General features: G+C 47.0%; 1 protein-coding gene across 1 annotated transcript in view; it reads left to right on the top strand.

The window, feature by feature from the left end:
- Window positions 1–23,617, top strand: part of USP31 (ubiquitin specific peptidase 31) — a 90,286-nt gene that overhangs the window by 23,810 nt on the left and 42,859 nt on the right. The window contains exons 2-3 of the mRNA XM_063143415.1: window positions 19,363–19,500; window positions 19,892–19,980. Of these exons, the coding sequence (XP_062999485.1) occupies window positions 19,363–19,500; window positions 19,892–19,980 (227 nt within the window). The remainder of the gene's footprint in view (window positions 1–19,362; window positions 19,501–19,891; window positions 19,981–23,617) is intronic.

Here is a 23,617-nt window from a genome sequence, read left to right as displayed (position 1 = left end):
ATTTTGTGGGATGACCCCGTTGGGTTCTAGTATTATGAGAGAGAGAGAAAAGTTCTAGCTGGGCTTTTATTATTGTGGCTTTGAGTAATTCATGAGCATTTTGGAGAGATATGACCTCTTGACAGATTCCGGCTGGACATCAGGAAAAACTTTCTGACTGTTAGAGCAGTACGACAATGGAACCAGTTACCTAGGGAGGTTGTGGGCTCTCCCACACTAGAGGCATTCAGGAGGCAGCTGGACAACTGTCTGTCAGGGATGCTTTAGGGTGGATTCCTGCATTGAGTGGGGGTTGGACTCGATGGCCTTATAGGTCCCTTCGAACGCTACTATTCTATTATTCTGTGACGCTCCCATTCAATTCCATATCAACCAGTTCTCTCATTTTAGAGAAGTTTCCTCTTTTGAAATCAAATATGACTGTGTTGGACTTTTTTTTTGTAATTTTGTTGTACCTACCTGACATGTAGGTGTTAAAGAAGAGGATCCTGTCAGAAAAAAGAGGGTGGAAAACCCTAATTTTACCGCACAAACATGGTGGAATATGCAGGGATTCAAACCCAGACTTCTAAGAACCCTGCCTAGATGCACCAGTTTTGTTTTATCTCACATTTTTAAAACCTCAAATTCTTTCTGTCCCATTTTTTTGGGGGGAACCCTCAAATTTCGATCAGTTCTCATCAAAAATGAGAACAAAATTCTCACCCATCCCTACCTCAGATGCGCTTCTTTGAAGGACGGCCTTCTCCTACCTGGTTATTGAGATCTCCTCCCTCTCATGTCGGAGGTGTGTTTGGGCATGTCTCAGTGACGAGGCCCAGGCTCTCTTCCTCATCTAGGCCTCCCTTGGATGTCAGGGTGCCTTTGGCCTGCTGGGTTCACTTTCCTGTCCCTTCTCTATTAATTTAGTACGTTGTGCTGCTTTTAATCTGCTCATGTTGTTTTTGATACTGCTTCTAAATGATATTTTATTGCATTATAATTCTATTTTTCTTGTTGGTAATTGTATGGGTTAGGGTTAGGGCAGTGTAGAAAGTTGGGGGTATATGTGTCCCCCATAATTAACAATTTCTCATCCAAGAATTATTTATTTATTTATTGCATTTATATACCGCCCCATAGCCGAAGCTCCCTGGGTGGTTTACAAAAGTTAAAAACTAAACATTGAAAACAAATATACAATGTTTAAAAACATAAAAAGCATAAAAACAACAGTATCCTTATAAAAACAGCTATTCTGGGGTCCGTTAAAAAACAAACAAACTCAGCATATGTTGTTAAATGCTGTTAAATTCCTGGGAGAAGAGAAAGGTCTTAACCTGGTGCTGAAAAGATAACAATGTTGGCACCAGGTGAGCCTTGGGAAGATCATTCCATAATTGAGAGGCCACCACTGAAAAGGCCCTCTTCCTTGTTCTTAAGCATGTTCCCTAAGAGGGAGATATTTGTGAGTGGGTAATGATTGCTATATTTCTCAGGGTTCAGAGTTTAGGAATGGCCTCAGAACTGCCTGTTACAAGGCAACCCTGCCTGCTCCCTCCTGTCAAATGTATTGGTTGGCCCTCTGGACCCAGCGGGATAGCCTGTTGCTGCTTAATGTTGTTAGTAGGGATGTAAAATCCCAGAAATTTTGAAGCCATGGGAAAAGAACCCATCCCCCCCCGTTTTTGTGTGTGGAAAAAACATGTTTTCAGAAAAATTAAAAAATGCAATATTGGCCCTTTTTACAGATTGAAAGTCACTTTGTTACTTTAGGAACATAAAGTGTAATTATGTACAAGATGGTTTGGCATAAAATTATCACATTTGTTATATTAAAAATACAGTGTATTCAAGCAATTATTACAAATTGAATGTACTTTTTTTTAACCTTTTTTTGGTAACAAATGGAGCTACAAGCTCTCCTGCACTGTAAGGAACCTCTTTGGTTTTGCCAGTTTATGAGGAGCAGGCAAAAACAGAAGAAACCATCAACTTTAGTAACAAAGAAAAATATTTATGTCTCCGCTACTCCTCCACAGTGTCAAGTAGACATATAGCAACCCATTCCCATAAAAAGAAATGAGAAAAAGGGAGGGACCAAGATGCATCTTGCTCCTGCACTTGAGAGTTGTAGTCTCAGTTTGCAACCTAGGGCTTGCTTGTCCTTGGTGCACAGAAATTGTAATAATCTGATACTGTACATAGGTTTTTAGAAATTATTTGGAGAAGTAAATATATGAACACCTTGTCTTAAACATTTTATTCATCATGCTAAAATAAAACATTCCATAATCCATTTTTCTTCATCCCCCCCCCCAATTTTTTAGGGAAAAAAGGCTTTAGAAAAAAACAGAAAAAAATTCCCCCCACCGCCAATTTTTTCTGGGTTTTCCCCCCGAGCCTTCACATCTCTAGTTATCAGACATGTAGGGCAAGGGCTCAGTGGGCCTCTGGTAGGCCAGACACTCTCTGAGTACATTGTCCACATTCTCCGGTGCCAGTAACTGAAAACCCTTCCATAAAACTAGACCAGGTAATATTTTGGGCCCATACAACGTTTCTCTTACCACATGGTGATCTCACAGAAACTGAGGCCGTTGCTAGAAGAGGGTTTAGCCCGGGCTGAAACCCGGGCTTACCCCTGTGTGTGCAGATGACGCACAGGGGATCCTGGGGTCAGGCCGGGCTAAACCCTCCCTTGACCCGGGATAACTGGATCCACTTGTGGCCCGGTTTTTCTGCAGCCCCAGGCTCAGCCTGGGGCTGCGGAAAGTCTAGCTGGTTCTGTGGCTTTTCCCGGCTTCGCGAGTGAATCACGGGGGGGGGGGGAGATGGGGGCTGGGGGGGAAGAGCAGACCTGGCAGGAGAGATGGGGGGGGGGAAGAGCAGAGCCAGGGTGGGGAGATTGCGGCTGGGGTGGTGGTGGAGGGGGCATTGGACATGTCGAGTGAGTGAGGGGTGAGCAAGGGGGCGAGCAGGGGGGCATCAGACATTGTGGGGGGGAATCGGGGGCAGGGGAGAGCGGGGTACCCTTTACTTTTTTAAAAAAACGACTTACCTTTTCGTTGGTGCGCTCCTGCGCACATGGCCCCTTTAACTTTTTTTAAAAAATGGAGGACGCGACAGGGCTTTCCTTTCCCCGTCACGTCTGACATGTGGAAAGAAGCAACAGCCCGTGCTACTTCTAGTGCGGGCTGGCTGCTCCTCCCACACGGATTTTGAGGTAGGTCTAGCAAGGCACTGAGAGCCAGGGTGGTGTAGTGGTTTGAGTGTTGGACTTGGTTTTAGAAGACCTGGGTTCAAGTCTCCACTCAGCCATGAAGCTCACTGGGCGACTTGGGCCAATCAATGACTATTGGCCTAACCTACTATGCAGGGTTGGTATAAGGATAAAATGGAGAGGATGAAATGAAACTAATAAATAATAGTCACACAGAATTCAAGTTGCGGCAGATCTGAGCACTGCTTACTCTCGAGCGTCTTGCATACATACATGTCACAGTGTGCTTCTGAGAGATCTTGTACATTCCTCCTCTGGACCAAGCTGGAGTAGGCCCTGAACCATTCAGCAGATCCCCTCAGAATGACACCCTGAGGATTCAGTGGCAGTGCAGCAAGAGGTTGCTGCTTCATTGCCCCCAAAGTGGGCATGGTGTGTGTTCGATGGCATTTGCATCCAATGCATGTGTTCTCATCATCTTCCTAGCTGCTTCATGCAGTCCAAAATGTGCATCCCTTGAGTGTTCCTTAAGATCTCACTCTGCTGGTAGACGTCCTGGAAAAGTCTCCTAACCATTTGTTGTTGTTGAAGACATTGTTCATCATCTTGACCATTACCGAGCAATTATTTAAATGAAAGATATCCAACTCCTCCTTGACTCATAATAGCATTTCTCTTTCAATAGACTAAGGAAGAAACACAGCATATATATATATATATATATATATATATATATATATATATATAAAATATTTACACTCTCTCTTATCCAGGGTTTAACACTTTTTAATTCTATCCAGGCTGCATTTAAAAGTGTGAAATGCAATTGCTGCTCTTGATCACAGCCAGGGCTATTTTAATTGTTTACTGGGATTTCTTTTGCAACAACACATCACCAACCAAATGGTTTCAGACCTCCTTCTTCAGACGGGAACTTTCTCCCCCTGCCTCAACTAAGAATATATTCCTCTTGCTCAGTCCTCATTTGGACTATTGGTCAGTAAAGCCCTGCCCCGCCCTACACCCCATGTGGTGCAGGGTGTAGGTCAAGGGCAGGCGATCTATGCTCCCCCGGTGTTTTTGAGTACAGCTCCTATCAGCCCCAGTTAGCCTCCTCTCCCCTTCTGCCCCCTATGATGCAGGCAGAGGTGCTGCCCATTGAGCCTTTGGGTATAAGACACAGGTGTTGCCCTTCGGCTGATGACGTTGTGACGTGTTCCTTGCAGCACCAAGCACCCTTGCGGGATGGGCCCATGGGACCTGGGCAGGCCCTGTTCCTTAAGCCAGTGTGCGGGTATCCCGTCTTGCCTTTGCACAGTTGCTCAAAGTGTTGTGAATTTTCTCATTCTTGCCTCTGAACAGGGGTTATGACTGTTTCCTGAGGTCAGGCAGCTGCTTTTGATTTGGCCTGGCTTAGGGAGGGGCTCAGGGCATCAGGCTAGGCAGCAGAGCTCTTACTCCAGGGAGTCAATATAAATGTTAGGAAGCAGACCTGAGGGTATTGCACTGGTTGATGCAAGAGTTGGTCTGCAAAGCTGTGTTGTGAAGAACGTTGCTGCACCCTGGTAGTTCCAAAACCAAAGGGAACTGCACAAGAATGGCCAAGGAGCAGGAAACAAGTCAGCAAAAACCAAGGTGTGCCAGCAACTGTGGCTGGGCAGTGCTGTGCCAAATTGGCCTGAAAGCTTCTGCCACTGAGGTCTGTGATCTCTGAGGGGCTGTGAGCTGTAGCTAATGTCTCCTGTTTGGCCAACTGATAAAGTGGCTGCCAGGCCATTGCAGCTAAGTCTTCTAGTTCTTCTTCGTGGTCTCTGTGCATCACACATATGGGCTCTGCACCTGCGCAGGGCCAGCTTCGGAAACTTCTCTAGCTGAAAAGTCTTTTAGGCGGGAACCCATCCCCCACCGTCCACCCTCCATATTACCCTCCATACCAATACGAGGATTGGAGGTATAGGCAAGGACAAGATTTTTCCTATTACCAGGAGCAGTATGCTCCGTACCCGCGTTTCCGACAACCGCCGTCGGAAACAGTCTCTCGCCCCCCACCGGCTGACGCCAGTGCCGCGATGCCTCCGCCGCCACGACCCTCAATACCGAGGGCTCCATCTCAACGAGCGCAACCCACAGTACCGGCAACGACGCAGGCTCTGCAAGTTTTGCCCGCACCTGAGATAAGGGAAAGTGCTCTGACTGAGCTCTCTGATGAGGATTACCGCTCGGACTCCTCTCAGGAACCATCTCCACCACCGTCAATCCCTTCACCAGATGACATAGTTGCGTCAACAGATGTAGTTTCACCATCTGAGGACTTAAACCACTTCACAGACCAAGTGCAGAGAATGGCGAGATCTCTGGGGATAGAAACCTCCCAACCACTGGAGAAACTGAATGATCCAGTATACGATGATTTATACTGTGAATCAGCTACCCCTCCATCTATCCCTTATCTACCCGTACTCTTATGCACAGTACAACAGTCGTGGAAGATGCCCTCCTCTATGCCACCAACGTCAAGGAAATTAGACAACATTTACAAAATTCAAAAAAACACAGCACCATTCCTGTTCACTCACCCAAAACCTAATTCTATTATCGTAGAGGCATCTCAAGGGCGCACCCAGCGTAAACACAACGCCCCAGTGGATAAAGAAGGTCGCAGGCTGGATGGCCTGGGAAGAAGAACCTATTCTTCCACTTCCTTGTCACTCCGTGTACATAATTACCAAGCCACCATGCTAAATATCAGTCTTTTTTGTGGGAGAAGATGGCAACCCTGTTGGGTTACCTTCCAGTTGACCAACGTGAACTGGCTAACGTTTTTTACACAGAGGCTATGAGGTTGTCTCGCCAACAATTGAACACACTGAGGCACGCCACCGATTGTGCATCAAAGGCAATGGTAGCTTCCATTGCATTGAGACGTCATGCGTGGCTCAGGTCCGCAGGACTATCCCAAGAGGCACGCACATGTATAGAAGACCTCCCCTTTGACGGGGAAGGACTTTTCCACTCCTCTACGGACGAGTCGATGGAAACCATCCAAAAAGCCAAAAATACGGCTAAAAAGATGGGGATTGGTCAGCAGCAACTACAGCTTCAGCGACCTTTCCGACAGAGACGCTGGCCTGGGACACAACAGCAGTTCCAGCCTAGACAGCAGCAATTCCAACTGCAACACCGCCCTGCTACATACCAACCTCAGGGTCAGTACAGAAGGCAACAGTACCCGGGTCGCTTCAGACAAAACAAGAACAAGCCTGACCCGAATCAAAGGCAGCGCCTTTGACTCTCTCACACCAAGCGACCTAACACCCAAGTTTGGTGACATCCTTGCCCCCTTTTTCAACAATTGGACCACGATTACATCAGACACATGGGTCCTTGACATCGTCTCTCGGGGCTACAAAATAGAATTCTCCACTCCCCCTCCCCTCGGAACCGCAAGGTTCTCACCACCTACAGACACTCTATTACAAGAGACTACGTCTCTGTTGGATAAAGGTGCCATAGAGCGATTACCAACTAGTACTTTAAGAAGCGGGTTCTATTCCCGCTACTTTACGATTCCGAAACGGGATGGGGGGCTGAGGCCTACTTTGGACCTCAGAGATCTAAACGAGTTCATCAATCCCAAAAAATTTCGGATGAACTCTTTAGCAAGCATCCTACCTTTCCTCTCCCAAGGGGACTGGTTTACGTCAATAGACCTTAAGGATGCTTATTTCCATATATCAATTTACCCCTATCATCGCCAATACCTCAGGTTCATAATAGGGGAGGACATTTTCCAATTCAAAGTGCTTCCTTTTGGTCTTTCTACCGCACCTCGAGTCTTCACTAAGTGTATGGCACCAGTTTGCGCCTTTCTGAGGACTCGAGGGGTAGAAATTTACCCCTACTTGGACGATTGGCTGATAGTGGCTAATACGGAGCAAGAAGCCGCCCGTAATACCCACCTCACCATCAAATTACTCAATGAATTAGGCCTTTGCATCAACAATGAAAAATCTATTTTTCATCCGACTCAAAAAATTAAATTCCTTGGAGCAATTCTGGACTCAACCCGCTCCAGGGCTTTCCTCCCTAAGGATAGAGCTGATAAATTAATTAAGCTTGCAATTAAGCTCTTCCGCTCAAAGAATACCTCTGCCTTCCAGGTGCAGAGGTTATTGGGGTTCATGGCAGCTACAGTCAACGTCGTCCCCTGGGCACGTCTGCACATGAGACCTCTACAGTTGTGGCTACTACGGGAGTACGACAACACAATGGACGCTCATCGAGTGAAGTTGTCGCTCCCTGCCAAGATAAAGGACACGCTCCTTTGGTGGACAGTTTTGGCCAACATCACACAGGGCTTGGACTTCAAAACCCCAATGCCATCTCAACATCTTATAACAAATGCGTCCCTATTGGGCTGGGGAGCCCACTGCGGGGATTTAACCATTCAAGAGTGTTGGAGCTCCCTCGACAAGAAAAGGCACATCAACGTCTTGGAGTTGATGGCCATCCAAAAAGCTCTCTATGCCTTTCAGCAGACCTTATCGGGTCACGTAATCCAGATCCATACAGACAATATGGCTGCTGTCTGGCACATAAACAAGCAAGGTGGAACGAGGTCTATGGACCTGATCTCCCTCACTCTGGACATTTGGCATTGGGCTATTGCCCACGACATGACTTTGTCTGCCATTCACATCGCAGGCCAGGACAATATTCTGGCAGACAACCTCAGCTGCACCTTCGTGGACACACACGAATGGCGGATGAAGGATTCTGTATTGAACATGATCTTCCAGGCATGGGGGCAGCCTGTAATAGACCTATTCGCGTCACCAGAGAATGCCATCTGCGACCAATACTGCACGTGGGCAGGTCACGGAGCAGCATCTCTGGGGGATGCCTTCGAGAGGACGTGGACAGGACAACTTCTGTACCTGTCTCCCCCCATACCACTCCTCTCAAAAGTCATCGTAAAGCTGCGCAGCGACAACGCAAACGCCATCTTAGTAGCGCCTTGGTGGCCAAAGCAGCCGTGATTCACTCCGCTACTCAAACTGTCCTCAGCGGAGTACATCAGACTGCCACAATGCCACAACCTCATCTCCAAGGGGAAAGGACTCATCTTCCATCCGGATGTCCAGTCCCTAAACCTAACGGCTTGGAAGATAAGGCATCGGTAGACAGTCAACCGTTGCCTACTGACATATGGAACGTTATCCTAGCAGCTAGAAAACCAGCTACTAGAAAATCATACGCAAACAAATGGACAGTTTTTTCTGCCTTTGCGACTAGTAGGAATGAGAACCCATTTTCAGCACCAATAGCAACAGTGCTTTCCTTTCTTTTTTCTTTATTTAAAAAAGGACTCAAGTTCTCGTCACTTAGAGTTTATTTAGCAGCTATCTCTGCCTCACACCATTGGATTCAGGGCTGTTCCGTCTTCACACACCCCTTGACAAAACGGTTCATGAAGGGCATGAAGAACACCATTCCACCAGTTCGCTCCTTTGTCCCTCAATGGAGCCTCTCGGTGGTACTCAAGGCACTTTCTGCCAAGCCCTTTGAACCTTTAGCAAGGACGGACTTGCGATTATTGACTTTCAAGGTGGCATTCCTTGTTGCAGTTACATCTGCCAGGCGTGCATCAGAACTAGCAGCACTCCGCATAGATCCACCATATACGGTGTTTCACGCTGACAAGGTGGTCCTTAGACCGGACCCAGCCTTTCTGCCGAAGGTTGTGTCTTCCTTCCATCTTGGGCAGGATATAACACTCCCAAGTTTTTTTCCTTCGCCGGCAACACCTGTTGAGTCTGCTCTACATACCCTGGACGTAAGGCGGGCTCTGGCTTTTTACCAGTCCAGAACTGCCACCCTTCGGAGATCCCAAAGACTTTTTATTTGCTATGGGGGCAAGCAAAAGGGACTCCGGGCATCTCCGCAGAGAATATCTGCTTGGGTGGTTCAGACTATTAAGCTAGCCTATGAACTCGCTGGCCTCCCGTTGGAGGGTAAGGTGCGTTCTCACTCCACGAGAGGAGTGGCCACCTCTACAGCCTTTGAAAAGGGGATCGCTCTACCAGACCTCTGCAAAGCAGCTACCTGGTCGACACCTCTGACTTTCGCCAGTCACTACTGCCTGGACATCAGGGCGCGCAGAGACTGTGCCTTTGGGCGAGCCGTTTTATCGGCAATCCTGTGACTACTATTATACCAACTGACACCACCCACCTCCGGTAAGTCAGCTTGTTAATCGCCCATATGTGTGATGCACAGAGACCACGAAGAAGAAAGACAGGTTGCTTACCTGTAACTGTAGTTCTTTGAGTGGTCATCTGTGCAGTCACACAACCCTCCCACCGTCCCCACTATGGTGTCATTAATTTTTTGATCACCTGGTGGTTCTCCTCAGTGAGACTGCTTAGGCGGTTTCAGGAACTGAGGGGATTAGGCAGGAACCCCTGAGCATGCTCAGTGGACGGTGGGGGAGGGGTTCCCGCCTAAAAGACTTTTCAGCTAGAGAAGTTTCTGAAGCTGGCCCTGTGCAGGCGCAGAGCCCATATGTGTGACTGCACAGATGACCACTCGAAGAACTACAGTTACAGGTAAGCAACCTGTCTTTGCGCACCATCATTTCTACTACACTCTGGTGACTGGCTTGTTTGTGGAGCTGGATTTAACCTGTGAAAAAGCAAAAGGAAGAAAAAGAAAATGATGCTTCTCAAAATACTGCCTTTTCATATTTTACACCGGTGGAAGTCTGTATTCTTCTTCGTGGTCTCTGTGCATCACACATATAGACTCTGTGCCTGCACGGAGCCATTGTCGGGAAAACTTCTATAGCTGAGATTTTGGTGGGAACCCTCCTCTACTCCCTAGTGCACATGTCTGGGAGGGTTCCCGCCCTATACCCCAGTTCTCCTTCGACTACCTCACGGCTACATTGTCGGGAAGTTCTTCGTTCTTTACAACATTTAATCTGTAGAGCTGAGTGTTTTTTGTCTTCTCTTAGATTTCTACTTACCTCTTTTTTCTTCGTATTTCTTCTCCACTTTAATTTTTTAAAAAAAATAGTATTAGTGTTAGACTGTGAGCGGTCACTGATCACATATTTTCGTCGGATTGTATGGCCTTGAGGCCCCTTTCTGGAAGTGTACCCGTTGTGGTAACAACTTACCATTATCGGACGGGCATACTTTTTGTTTGTTGTGCCTCAGAGAAGGACACAAGGTTGATTCTTGCCACAGTTGCCAGGCCTTCTCATGACAGACCAGAAAAAATCGAGCAGATAGGCTAGAAGCCGAGCTTTGGAGACAAGTGTTAGAAGCCATTCAAACTCCTAGAACACCAATGGCTTCAACTTCCACCTCAGAGGCACAGGAGATAACATCAATGGTCAGATCTCGCACTCTGCCCCAATCATCAGAGTTGAGAGAGACACCCCTTACACCAGGAAGGGGATTGACCACTTTGTTAGCAAAAAAGCTAGCGAAAAAAGTCAGGGCAACAAAGGCCCCTGAGGCTCAGAAAAAGAAAAAGGCCAACCATCAGGAACAGTCTGTACAGAACTTAATGGCAAGACAACAACCATCGGTACCGATGTCACAGTTGCCACCGATCAGGGAAATACCTTCGACATTGAGGATCATCATACCGGCTCCCTCGACGTCGGAAGGAGAAATAAGGGACTTCTCTCCAGGCCAAGAGCCTAAGAGTTTAAGTCCTGCTGTGATCCCTATTTCGAGCTCACCGGACCCACCTGCAGTAATACTACAACCTCTGGAACAGGGTCGATACTGACGAGAATCTCCAGATTCTGTACGCTCTAGGGCAGATTCACGGGACCGACGTTATAATTATGCAAAGATCATCTTCTTAGCTCGCCGCTCCGACCATGTTACTCCGCTTCTGAAATCTCTTCATTGGCTTCCAATTCACTTCAGAATCCAATATAAACTTCTCCTGTTAACCTTCAAAGCTTTTCACGGTCTAGCTCCTTCCTATCTCTCCTCTCTCATCTCACACTATTGCCCCGCTCGTGCTCTTCGCTCCTCTGATGCCATGTTTCTCGCCTGCCCAAGGGCCTCTACTTCCCTTGCTCGGCTTCGTCCATTTTCGTCTGCTGCCCCTTACGCCTGGAACACTCTTCCAGAACATTTGAGAACTACAAGTTCAACCACAGCTTTTAAAGCTCAACTAAAAACTTTTCTTTTTCCTAAAGCTTTTAAAACTTGATGTTGTGTAGACTTCTACTGTTACTTTCTACTGTTAGTTTTTCCCTACCCTGTGCCTGCTTACCCTACTGCTTACCCTACCCTGTACCTGTTTGCATTCTCTTCCCCTCCTTATTGTTTTACTATGATTTTATTAGATTGTAAGCCTATGCGGCAGGGTCTTGCTATTTACTGTTTTACTCTGTACAGCACCATGTACATTGATGGTGCTATATAAATAAATAATAATAATAATAATAATAATAATAATAATAATAATAATAATAATATGCATACTACCCTCGACATCGTTCATGCTCCCCAATGTCTTACTGGGATAGATGCTCTTACTGGTCGACAACACCCAGATCCTCTTGATATTGGGGAGGCTCACATCGCTACCGAGAGCCATATGATTATGATTACCATTATCCACCACCTCAACAGCGCCCATCAGCGCTGACATCGATACCTCAGCAATTGCAAGAACATGTCTTTATACCTCCGCAAACACCGCCTTCAGTACAGCGCTCGATATCGAGGCAGGAGCAGCATGCCACACCGGCACCAGCACCTTTGATACAGCGCTTGATATCGAGGCAGGAACGACATGCCAACCCGACACCAGCTCAGTTGGGAGGCAGATCACTACTTATCCCAGTGACAACAAAGGACAGAGATCTCAGGACGGACCCACCAGCCCGTCAAACAGCAAAGCAGGAGACTATCGTTCAAGTAACATCACCGGCCTCGGCGACTGACGAATCCCAGTCTGACACTGCATCTTATTCATCTGTTGCCCCATCGACCTCTTCTCCAGATGGTGCAGTGAGCTCACAAGACCCAATTTCGCCATCTGAGGATCTTGCCCATTTTTCAGATCAGATACAAAGGATGGCACAATCGTTAGGAATACAAACTTTGAAAACCTTGCAGACGGTAACGGACCCAGTATTCGACTTCGTAAATGTTGAATCTGTGTTGCCAGTAACCATCGCATTTTTACCAACCCTTCTGCAGGCTGTGCAGCAATCATGGAAACAACCGGCATCGATGCCCCCAACATCTAAGCGCCTTGACAACATGTACCGGGTTTTGGAAAAGGATGCAGAATTTTTATTTCAACATCCACAACCTAATTCAGTAAATGTCAAATCTGCTCAGGGGTTCATTCAGCACCAGTTGATAGAGAGGGCAGAAGACTAGATCCCATGGGCAGAATATTCTATTCATCAGCTTCATTGAGCCTAAAGGTATCTAATTATCAAGCCATGATGGCTAGATACGAAATGTTTTTATTAGAGAAAATAGTGTCACTTTGCGATCATCTTAATGATGATCAAAGGGAACTCACCCGTGTCTTTTCTAACGAAGCTATGAAACTCACGAAGCAACAAAGCAATACAGCAAAGCACCAGGCAGATTGTGGGGCCAAGGTGATGGCCGGAGCGGTGGCACTACGACGCCACACCTGGCTGAGGTCTGCGGGCCTGTCACAAGAAGCTAGATCTAGAAGACTCAGTGATGGCCACCAATTTGGATGACTTTAAAAAGGGGTTAGATAAATTTCTGGAGGAGAAGGCTATCAATGGCTACTAGTCCCGAGGGCTCTCTTCAGTATGAGAGTCAGTAAACCCAGATACACCAGTTGCTGGGGAACATGGGTGGGAGGGTGCTGTTGTACTCCTGCTTGTGGGTTCCTGGTCAACAGCCGGTTGGCCGCTGTATGAACAGAATGCTTTTCTAGATGGATCCTCGGTCTGATCCAGCATCAGGGTTCTTCTTATGTTCTTCTCTTCCTGGTAGCCACTTGCCTCACTCCCTTTGTCAGGGGCTTCCAGAGAAAGACTGCTTAAGATGATACTAGAGTCTGAGCATGTCCTTATGGGAAGAAACGATCCTTCAGATAACTGCACCCCAAGCCGTTTAGGTTTTTTTAATTGTTTCCAAATTAAGGTTTTAAAATGTTTTCATTGGTGCCAATGGAAGCTTTTCAAAGATGTCCAACTGCTGTGCAAGGTGTCTGGAGGGTAGCCAGCTCAGGAAGAAAGGAAGGAGGAGGACAGGGCGGAGGGAGTATTTTTTTTGTGTGTGTGTGTGTGTGTGTGTGTGAGTGAGAGAGAGAGAGAGGGAGGGAGGGAGGGAGGGAGGGAGAAAAGGGTATGAGACAGAAAGTGCTGGCCTGGAGTGCTGATGAGCCCTACTGACTATTAGCGTTTTCAGGAGCAAGCTTCTAGGGCTCAGGGACAGGGAAAACTTAAAAAAATAAGACTAGCAGCTTGCAAGCCAGAAGGCAGAGAACTCTGTTAAAATAGTATGTTAAAGGCTTATATCCTTGGTTGCTGTGTTTCCTTCCTTTAAGCAAGAGGTCTGTGCTCTGCTGTTGGGTGCTCTTGTGCTTGTGCCATTCCAGTCTTTCCACCACATCCCTCCTTGCAGAGGGTCCAGGTGGAAGCCATGATCCTATGCCTTTTGTGCTGTGCATGTAAGGCTTTCAGCCTGAAGTAAAGGACCACTCTACGCTCATCAGAGTGGCCTGAATGGTATACTTTTGTGTTACTGTTTGACATCACTCTCTCTTGCACAGACGGACACGCACGCCTTTCTCCCTTGGAGTGATTCTGTAGCCCCTCCCTTGGGGATAGCTAAGATTTGATGAACAATTTCTCTCCTTTAAAGGGGATATTATTATCTGTCTTTGAGCTAAGTCCTCCATTGATGGTGGGGGAGAGGCAGCTCCTATTACAGATGTTCTGCTTGCCTGGACAGATTGTAGTGTCTGATTTGTGAAGGATCTAGTGTAGGAAGATTAATTTTACTAGCGTGGTACAAGAGCATACTTGACCTCTGTATGGGATGGAGATGGGAATTGGAGGCAGGGAAACTTGTTTTTAAATATTAGAGGTCCAGGCTAGTCTGGTAGAAGGAATTATCCTGCATATTGTGACCCAGGACTGCAATACGTTCCCTTTGTCTCCCGCCTTGTCTTCCAGCAGCAGATTAGATGAGCGTCTGTTTATGTGTGTATATACATGCATGCACACACACACACACACTCGTATTCTTTGCTCAGATATCCTTGTGAACAAAATTGGTGGTTAAAGTTGCACTCCAGAGTAGCCTAAAATACCTTTATGCCACTGGAGTGCATCAGATTTTGATTTTGCTTTCAGTGTGGTGGGTTTGAGGCCTGGACAAGCTACCAGTATAATCTAGTCAGGGGTCAGGGCAGTTATGACTAGATGGATGTAGGGAGTGATAAATGTGAAGGGGTGGTGCCTCCTGCCCTTAAGGGAGTCAGTAGAGCAACCACTTCTGAAGAAATCCACCCTGGGCCCAATAGCATGTGGCAATTGCTTCCCAGCTGTAAATAACTTTGTTGGGAAAAGAACTTGAGAGGGTCATGGCAGGACAACTGCAGGCACTCTTGGAGGATACCAATTATCAAGATACCAATTGCTCATTCCATCTGGGTTCCAGTCTGGTTACAGGACCAACTCAGTCTTCATTGCCCTGGTGGATGACTTTCAAAAGGGACAGGGAGAGTGTGACCCTGATCTCTCAGCATCTTTTGATACCATCCACCATATCCTCCTGTACTGGCTCCATGGGATGTGCATTGGGGGTACTGTGTTACAGTGTTTCTGGTCTTACCTGTAAGCTCAGTGTCAGAGAATAACTTTGGGTGACTTTTCCTTGGCAACTGAGGTATGAGGTTCTGCAGGAGACCATCTTGTCCTCAGTGTTGTTCAACATCTGTATAAAGCTGCTGGGATTTGGAGCAAAGCGCCAACAGTATGCTGATGACCCGCAGCTGCATTTCCCTGTGACATCTGGATCAGGTGGGGGATGAACTCGATGGCCTTATAGGCCCCTTCCAACTCTACTATTCGCCTGTGCAAGTCTTGGCTCAGTGCTTGGGCTCAGTTATGGGCTGGATGAGGACCAGTAAACTGAAGCTGGATCTTGGCAAGGCAGAGGACATATGAGTGAAAGGGTGGCATTGAAAGGACAGGTTTGTAGTCTGAGGTTCTCCTGGATCCTAGCGTCACCAGGAAGGTAGCAGCCATGCCTTGTGTACATGGAAATCACCACAAGGGCGCAATTACCGGCCTCAAGAGCGCACCTGCACCCTCGGAAGCCCTGTTGGGGGCTGCGGCCTTAGCAAGGGTGCTGGAGCCTGTAAGAATGCTGCGGGAGGCGGAAAGAGACCAAGGGATTAAAACTCCGTTTTTATTTTTATTTTTATTTTTTTATTTATTACATTTCTATACCGCCCAATAGCCGAAGCTCTCTGGGCGGTTCACAAAAATTAAAATCATAGTAAGACAACCAACAGGTTAAAAGCACAAATACACAATACAATTTACGTTTTTATTACGTAAAACCGCGTGTGATGCTACCCATCTCCAGATAGTATGGTTGAAAATTAAATTAGTGTACTCAATAGTAGTGTGGTTTTTAATCTTGGCAGCTGTCAACGTTTGTCTCTAGGGGTTAATAAATATGGCTTCCAGACGTGACGAGTAATTTAATTCTGGCAGCCAGTAGTAAGTCTCAGGAAAACATAGTTTTTAACACACACCCCTCCGCTGGCCACACAAGGCGGGAGGAGGGTCTGCCTTTTCCAAAGTGGCACCAGGGGTGTTGGTGGAATGCTTTCCTTGTAGGCCGATTCACCGCTTCCTGAGGATCTGCAGCCCAGCAGTGCCACCTTGTGGCACATGGATATCTCATTCGGGGCTTGGTGGAGGTTGCCTCTGTTCCTTTTTGGAAGGCAAGCCTGGCTCTCTCTTGATATGTAAGCCAAAGTAGCTATAACTTGCACTCAATAATAGTCTAGGAAGCCATTGCTGTTGAAGACAGTCTGCATGGGCTACGCTATAAACCTTTCAGATATATTTAGGTGATATTCAGTGCTTTGTAGGAGGGAGTTACATGTTTCTGGATGAGGCAGATTATCTAGATCTAGCTTCATGCTTGGTTATAGGACAGAGGCGGCTTTGGATGCCTATGGATCTGTGCTGGGAACTGGACAGGGGGATTGTGTGCCTCTGGGTTCTGCTGGATCTCTTGTTGGGTTTCGATACCATCGTCCATGGTATCCCTCAGAGATGTCTGTCTGAGATGGGACTGGGAGGCACTGTTATGCGGCTCCTCTGGTCTTTCTTGGAGGGGCAATGTCAGAAGGTAGTGCTGGGGGACTCCTCTCCAACACCATTGGCTGTGGTGTCCCTCAGGGTTCCATTCTGTCCCCCGTGCTATTTAACATATAGAATCATAGAATCATAGAATAGCAGAGTTGGAAGGGGCCTACAAGGCCATCGAGTCTCAACACCCTGCTCAATGCAGGAATCCACCCTAAAGCATCCCTGACAGAGGCTTGTCCAGCTGCCTCTTGAATGCCTCTAGTGTGGGAGAGCCCACAACCTCCCTAGGTAACTGATTCCACCGTCGCACTGCTCAGGAAGTTTTTCCTGATGTCCAGCTGGAATCTGGCTTCCTTTAACTTGAGCCCGTTATTCCGTGTCCTGCACTCTGGGAGGATCGAGAAGAGATCCTGGCCCTCCTCTGTGTGACAACCTTTCAGGTATTTGAAGAGTGCTCTCATGTCTCCCCTCAATCTTCTCTTCTCCAGGCTAAACATGCCCAGTTCTTTCAGTCTCTCTTCATAGGGCTTTGTTTCTAGACCTCTGATCATCCTGGTTGCCCTCCTCTGAACACGCTCCAGCTTGTCTGCATCCTTCTTGAATTGTGGATACATGAAGGCACTGGAAGAGTTTGCCCAGAGTTTGGAGTTCAGTGCCACCAGTCTGCTGAGATACCCTATTTCATCTCTCTTCTCATCTAAACCCAGAGAAGCTGTCCTAGTTCTAAATTGATGTCTGCTGTTGGTAATGAATTGGATAAGGATGAACAAATTGAAGCTTAATCCAGACAAGACAGAGGTCAAGAAGCAATTCAACCTGTGCTGCCTTCATGGGGCTATGCTCCCCTTGAAGACTCAAGTTCACAGCTTGGATACCAAGATTTCAGCAGTGGCCAAGTGCACCCTTCCTGGAGATGTCTGATCTGACCCTGGTGTCACATGTGTTAGTTAAATCTCGTTTGGACTTCTGTCATTGGCTCTCTATGGGGCTGCCTTTGAAAAGTGTTTGGAAGCTTCAGCTGGTCCAGAATGAAGTTCCAGCTTCAGATACAGCCAGACTGTTGACTCGGGCTGGTTACTGGGGTCATGTGACTCCCAAAAGCTTTACTGGCTGCCAGTCTATTCTTAGGCACAATTTGAAGTGCTGGTTGTGACCTAGAAATCCCCATATGACTTGAGACTCGGCTACCTAAAAGTCTGCTTTCTCCCATAGAAGCCTCCCTGAGTTTTAGGATCTTCCAGGGAGGCCCCTTTCTTGTTCCCACTGGCAATGAGGGAAAGGGCCTTTTCAGTGGTGGTCCCCCAGTTATGAAATCATCTCCCTGACGAGGCTTGCCTGCCGCCAACATGGTTATCTTTTTGGCACCAGGTCAAGACTTTTCTCTTCCAGGCATTTAACAACATATGCTGAGTTTTTTCTTAACTGACCCCAGGATAGTTGTTTAAATGGATATTGTCTGTTTTTATGCTTTTTATGCTTTTTATGGTTTAAAATTTTGTATATTTGTTTTTAATGTTCAGTGTTTTTAATCTTTGTAAACTGCCCAGATTGCTTCGGCTATGGGACGGTATATAAATGATAATAATAATAATTAATAATCTGAGGCATGTTTGGTGGGGAAATGAGAGAGGGCCTTCTCAGTGGCAGCTTCTAGGCTCTGGAACCCCCTATTGTGGAAGACCAGGTGGAAGACGGCCTCCTCCTCCTCCTCCTCCTCCCAGCAGGCAAAGGCATTCTGATGCAGGCAGGCCTTTGGTGTGTAAGCTGGTTCGCTTCAGAAGGGGGTTCTATTGTTTTGGGTGCTGTTTATCTCTTCATTGTTGTGTTTTTTAAAAAAAGTTTTGTTCTTATGATGGTTTTAATTAAGGTTTTGTTTTAATTCTTGGTTTTATTGTTAGCTGTCTTGCACACCATTTTGTAGTGGAAAGTCAGGATAGAAATCAAATAAATAATAATAAATGTTGTGAGGCAATGGAACGGTTAGTGAGACAGATGTGTTGACATTTCTCAGGGAAAAGCTGGCCTGCTTCCGAAATCCGTGAGTGTCTGCCCGTTATTGCTGAAGAAGGAGCATCAGTTTCAAGCTCTCCTTATTTTTTAATTTATTTATTTATTTATTTATTTATTTAATTAAAATATTTATATCTCGCCCTTTATCACTAAGATCTCAGGGCGGCGTACAGATAAAAACATACAGTATAAAACAATAAATATACACAGTTAAAAACAAATTAAACCATAATCCAAGTTAAAGCAATATATAATTTAAAAGCAATAGATGCAGTTAAAACAGTTAAAACAAACCATCAACGGCTTTGTTAAAAAGCCATGTCTTTACTTGGCATCGAAATACAATCAATGTTGGCGCCAATCCTTAGTCAATATAGATAACAAAAGTGGCAACTGCTCAGGCTGCATAGCTTGCCTGAGGATTCCTGAGCCACGTCCCATGGGGCTGGCCCTCCCAGCAGGGCCAGCCCAGGTAGTAGGGCTTCAGGGTGCTACAAGCGTCCAGTGAATGGCTCTCTACCTTCTTTTGTTAGTGCCATAGACTTTGGATGATGGGATTAAGGGAGCAACGTGTTGAAACTTTGATCCCGGATGGCGGCCCCTTTGCTTCCTAATTGGGGTTGCTCAGCAGCTTCCATTTCTTGGGGTTCATAGGCAGCACGTGGGCTGCTCCCCTCTGTATGGAATGGAAGAGCCTCAACAGCTGATCCCAGGGTTCTCTGCAGCGGGTGGGGCTTTCCAGGGTTTGCCGCATCTGCTTAGACACAGTGGTGTTTCTCCACAGAGCATAGTTTCTAAGAATGCCATGCAGTACCGAGGGAGCTCACAGCACGATGCTCAGGAGTTCCTGCTCTGGCTCTTGGACAGAGTCCATGAGGATCTCAACAATGTAGTGAAGAACAATGGCAGACCTCCGCTGAAGGTAAGGCGTGTCTTGTACATGAGCTGGCAGTGGCTCAGCTGTCATTTGTCACTGTGTATTGCTACAATGGAGCAGGATTGAGAGGGAAGAATCTAATCCAGCCACTGAGATGATATACCACAGGACGGTACTGAGCATCCCCTGGATGACATGTGTTCTGCATCAAGCCATAAGCACAAGGTTTTATACTCTGGAGCAAAGTGTCTCTCTGTGTGTAGAATGCATGTTATTGGGAGGTGGAACTTTGATTTATGTATTTAGTTGCAGACTGGATACAGTCTTGGGCTTTGACAGAAACGGATAGTTTGTTTTTTGGCTGCTGCCACATGCTTAGCTCTGCCCTTTGCTGCACACCTGAACACCTACCCTATGAAATGCCCTTTTCTTTCAGCCGCCATTGGAAGAAGATGTGTTGATCGAGGGAACAGCGTTTTCCATAAATAGCACTTTTGTCCAGGAACTCTTTCAGGCCCAGTACAGGTACAGTCCCTCTTGGCAGCATTGTCTAATTCCTGGTGAAGGGCCACCGGCTGGATTCCTAGGAGAAGAAAGAGGAGGCCTCTCTGCACTCCCCAAAGTGGGAGCTCCTCCTCTTGGGGCAAATGTCTGTTTTGTCCCTTGGTTCAGGCACTCTGTCCTGGGCTTGGGGCAGGTGTGGGACTCTGTTTTTTTAGGGTGGCCTCAAGGCCCTAGTTCTTCTTCGTGGTCTCTGTGCATCACACATATGGGCTCTGCGCCTGTGTGGAGTCTCGTTCGGGAAGTTTCTATAGCTGATAGAGATTTTTGGCAGGAACCCTCCCCCAACATACCACTGCGCATGCGCAGGAGGCACCCAACTCCTCAGTTCTTTTACAACCGCCATTGCGGCAACATCATGAAGGAGTTTCACTTGTCTTCTACAAGTTTGTAGCTGTTTATCCACTCCTTTTTATAGCTTTTTTGCTTTCTCCTCTTTTTCCTCTCTTTTTCAATAATAATAATAATAATAATAATAATAATAATAATAAAAAATATCTTCCTACTCTATTTTTTATTTAGCGATCCCATCGCAACCTGCACAGGTGCGTATGGCCCACTGGGCACCTTTTAGGAAGTGCTCTGACTGCAAGGGGAAATTACCACCGTCGGATGGTCATCGCCTGTGCCTTTTTTGCCTAGGCGAAAGTCATAAAGTTGAAGTGTGCTCACTTTGTCAGGCATTTTCAAAACAAACACAAAGTCATTGAGCAGATGGCCTATAGTCTGAACTGTGGAGGAGGGCATTGGAGGCAGTCCCTGCAAAAAATTTCAACGTGCCTAGCGGCCCTATGGCTGATAAGGCAGAAAAACCTGCCAAATGACCATCAACGTCTTCACAATCCTTAGCCACTCCGATTGCTAAAAGATTGTCGAAAAAGGCTCATACACCTTCTCAAACTGAGAAGAAGAAAAAGAGAAATCACACTGAGCTGTCCGCTCAAATTGCCTCCAAGATGCCTAAGCGCATCCCGACCCCCACTCTGTTGCTAAATTCACCAATTTTGGTGTTGTTTCCGCAACAGCCAACGGGCAGTAACCTTGCTCAATCAGTCGACGACCTTGCCATCACTACTGTTGACGTGGGTCCAACGGTGTCGATATCAGAGGGGGAAATAAGAGACTCGTCCCCGCAGCTGCCAGTGTTGTCGGGGCCTCGACAGACGCCCCAGAGAGCGCCGAGAGCCTCTCCACACTTTCCCCATCTAGGGATTGAGGCAGGCAAAGACATGGCTGAGACTACCCGGAGTTGAGTAGATCCCCTCGGCATTGTGACTTTGAACTGTGCTATCGCCATAGCCACTATTGGTCTCAATCACCGGCATCTGATTGGGACCAGCACTCTGAATGGTCGATGCCTCCACGCCCAACCTATTACTGGGCTCCTTGGCAACCTCCGTATGACACCAGCCACTATGCCTACCAGTACCCGCTATCTCCTCGACACCAAGGAATCCCCTCAGCATCGATGTCGATACCACACAATCCACAACCTGTGTCGCTGTTCACTTGGCCACTTCCGTCGCCGATGCTTCCTATGTCCGCGTCTCCACCAGTGACACCAAGCCAGCCACCTCTGGTGCATCCGACACCGAGAACCATGTCAGTATCGAGAAGGTCTTCGTTACACCCTGCATCGCCAGTACGTTTGACATCGAGGGTTGCATTGCTATCGAGAATATCCCCAGCATGCTTGGGATCCAGGGCTCCATTGACGTTGAGGGTGTCCCCACCCCGCTTGGCATCGAGGGCCCCGTTGACATCGAGGACTCACAAGTCCACTTCTCATACAGACCATAATTCGCCATCTGATGGCTATGAAGCTGACTTACCCTCTTGCTCTTCAGTGGCTCCTTCGATTCCGTCTCCAGATGCCCTCGTAGAGTCGCAGGACCTGGTCTCTCCATCAGAAGACCTAGGACATTTTTCTGATCTAATTCAAAGGATGGCACAATCCCTAGGCATGGAAACATGGGGTTCGGTACCAAAGATTATGGACCCATGTGAATCAGGACCTGATATTACCATCCCTGTCTACGATTCTAGAATCCACATTTCACGGTCTAGCTCCTTCCTATCTCTCCTCTCTCATCTCACACTATTGCCCCGCTCGTGCTCTTCGCTCCTCTGATGCCATGTTTCTCGCCTGCCCAAGGGCCTCTACTTCCCTTGCTCGGCTTCGTCCATTTTCGTCTGCTGCCCCTTACGCCTGGAACGCTCTTCCAGAACATTTGAGAACTACAAGTTCAACCGCAGCTTTTAAAGCTCAGCTAAAAACTTTTCTTTTTCCTAAAGCTTTTAAAACTTGATGTTGTGCAGACTTCTACTGTTACTTTCTACTGTTAGTTTTACCCTACCCTATGCCTGCTTACCCTACCCTGTACCTGTTTGCATTCTCTTCCCCTCCTTATTGTTTTACTATGATTTTATTAGATTGTAAGCCTATGCGGCAGGGTCTTGCTTTTTACTGTTTTACTCTGTACAGCACCATGTACATTGATGGTGCTATATAAATAAATAAATAAATAAATAATAATAATAATAATAATAATAATAATAATAATATACGTTAGATGTCAGACGTGCTCTAGCCTTCTATAAGGCACGCACAGAGACATTTCGTTTCTCATCTCGTTTGTTTGTTATGGACGGCACAAAAAGGGCCGTCCTGTGTCCACTCAGAGACTGTCTGCATGGATAGTTCAAACAATCTGACTGGTCTATAAGCTGGCAAAGTCCAAATACAGTTAGGGCCCATTCCACAAGGGCTGTTTCAACATCTACAGCTTTTGACCATGGTGTTTCCCTTTCTGAACTGTGTCGTGCAGCTACATGGTCTACTCCGACTACGTCTGTCAGGCACTACAGATTGGCTGTATATTCCAGAGCAGACTGCTCGTTTGGAATAGCAGTCCTCTCGGCTATCCTGCAATAAGACCACTGGTAAGTCAGCTTGCTGGTTGCCCATATGTGTGATGCACAGAGACCACGAAGAAGGAGGACAGGTTGCTTACCTCTAACTGTGGTTCTTTGAGTGGTCAACCCACCCACCTTTCCCCACTGGTGTCTTTATTTTGGGGATTTTTTCTCTGTGGACTGATCCTCAGTCCAGGGGCCGCAATTCGGTCTCTACAGAACTGAGGAGTTGGGCGGGAACCCTCCTGCGCATGCGCAGTGGTATGTTGGGGGAGTGTTCCCGCCAAAAATCTCTATCAGCTATAGAAACTTCCCGAACGAGACTCCGTGCAGGCGCAGAGCCCATATTTGTGAGTGCACAGATGATCACTCAAAGAACCACATTACAGGTAAGCAATCTGACCTCCTTACAGCAGCAGCAGCAGCGGCAGCAGCAAACCTGTCTCTTGGCTGCACCGCTTCAGAATGCACATGAGGCTCACATGAATGAATGTTCCTCCATAGAAAACAAAATTATCTATACACTAAAAACTAGGCTAGACTAGCACTCAAGAGCATTTGATCCTATTTGTTTGGAGGAGCATGTGTGCCTCCTCAGCTGCTGTGTTTGTGAAAACTAGACCTTAATCTAGCTCACTGCAGGAGGTGGTGCTGGGGGGCGGAGGCAACAGTGATGTTTTTCTAC

The sequence above is a fragment of the Elgaria multicarinata genome, chromosome 17 (assembly GCF_023053635.1).
Source record: "Elgaria multicarinata webbii isolate HBS135686 ecotype San Diego chromosome 17, rElgMul1.1.pri, whole genome shotgun sequence".
Taxonomy (NCBI): Eukaryota; Metazoa; Chordata; class Lepidosauria; order Squamata; family Anguidae; genus Elgaria; species Elgaria multicarinata.
The sequence above is the reverse complement of the archived record's forward strand: the minus strand, read 5'-3'. Positions and strand labels throughout refer to the sequence as shown.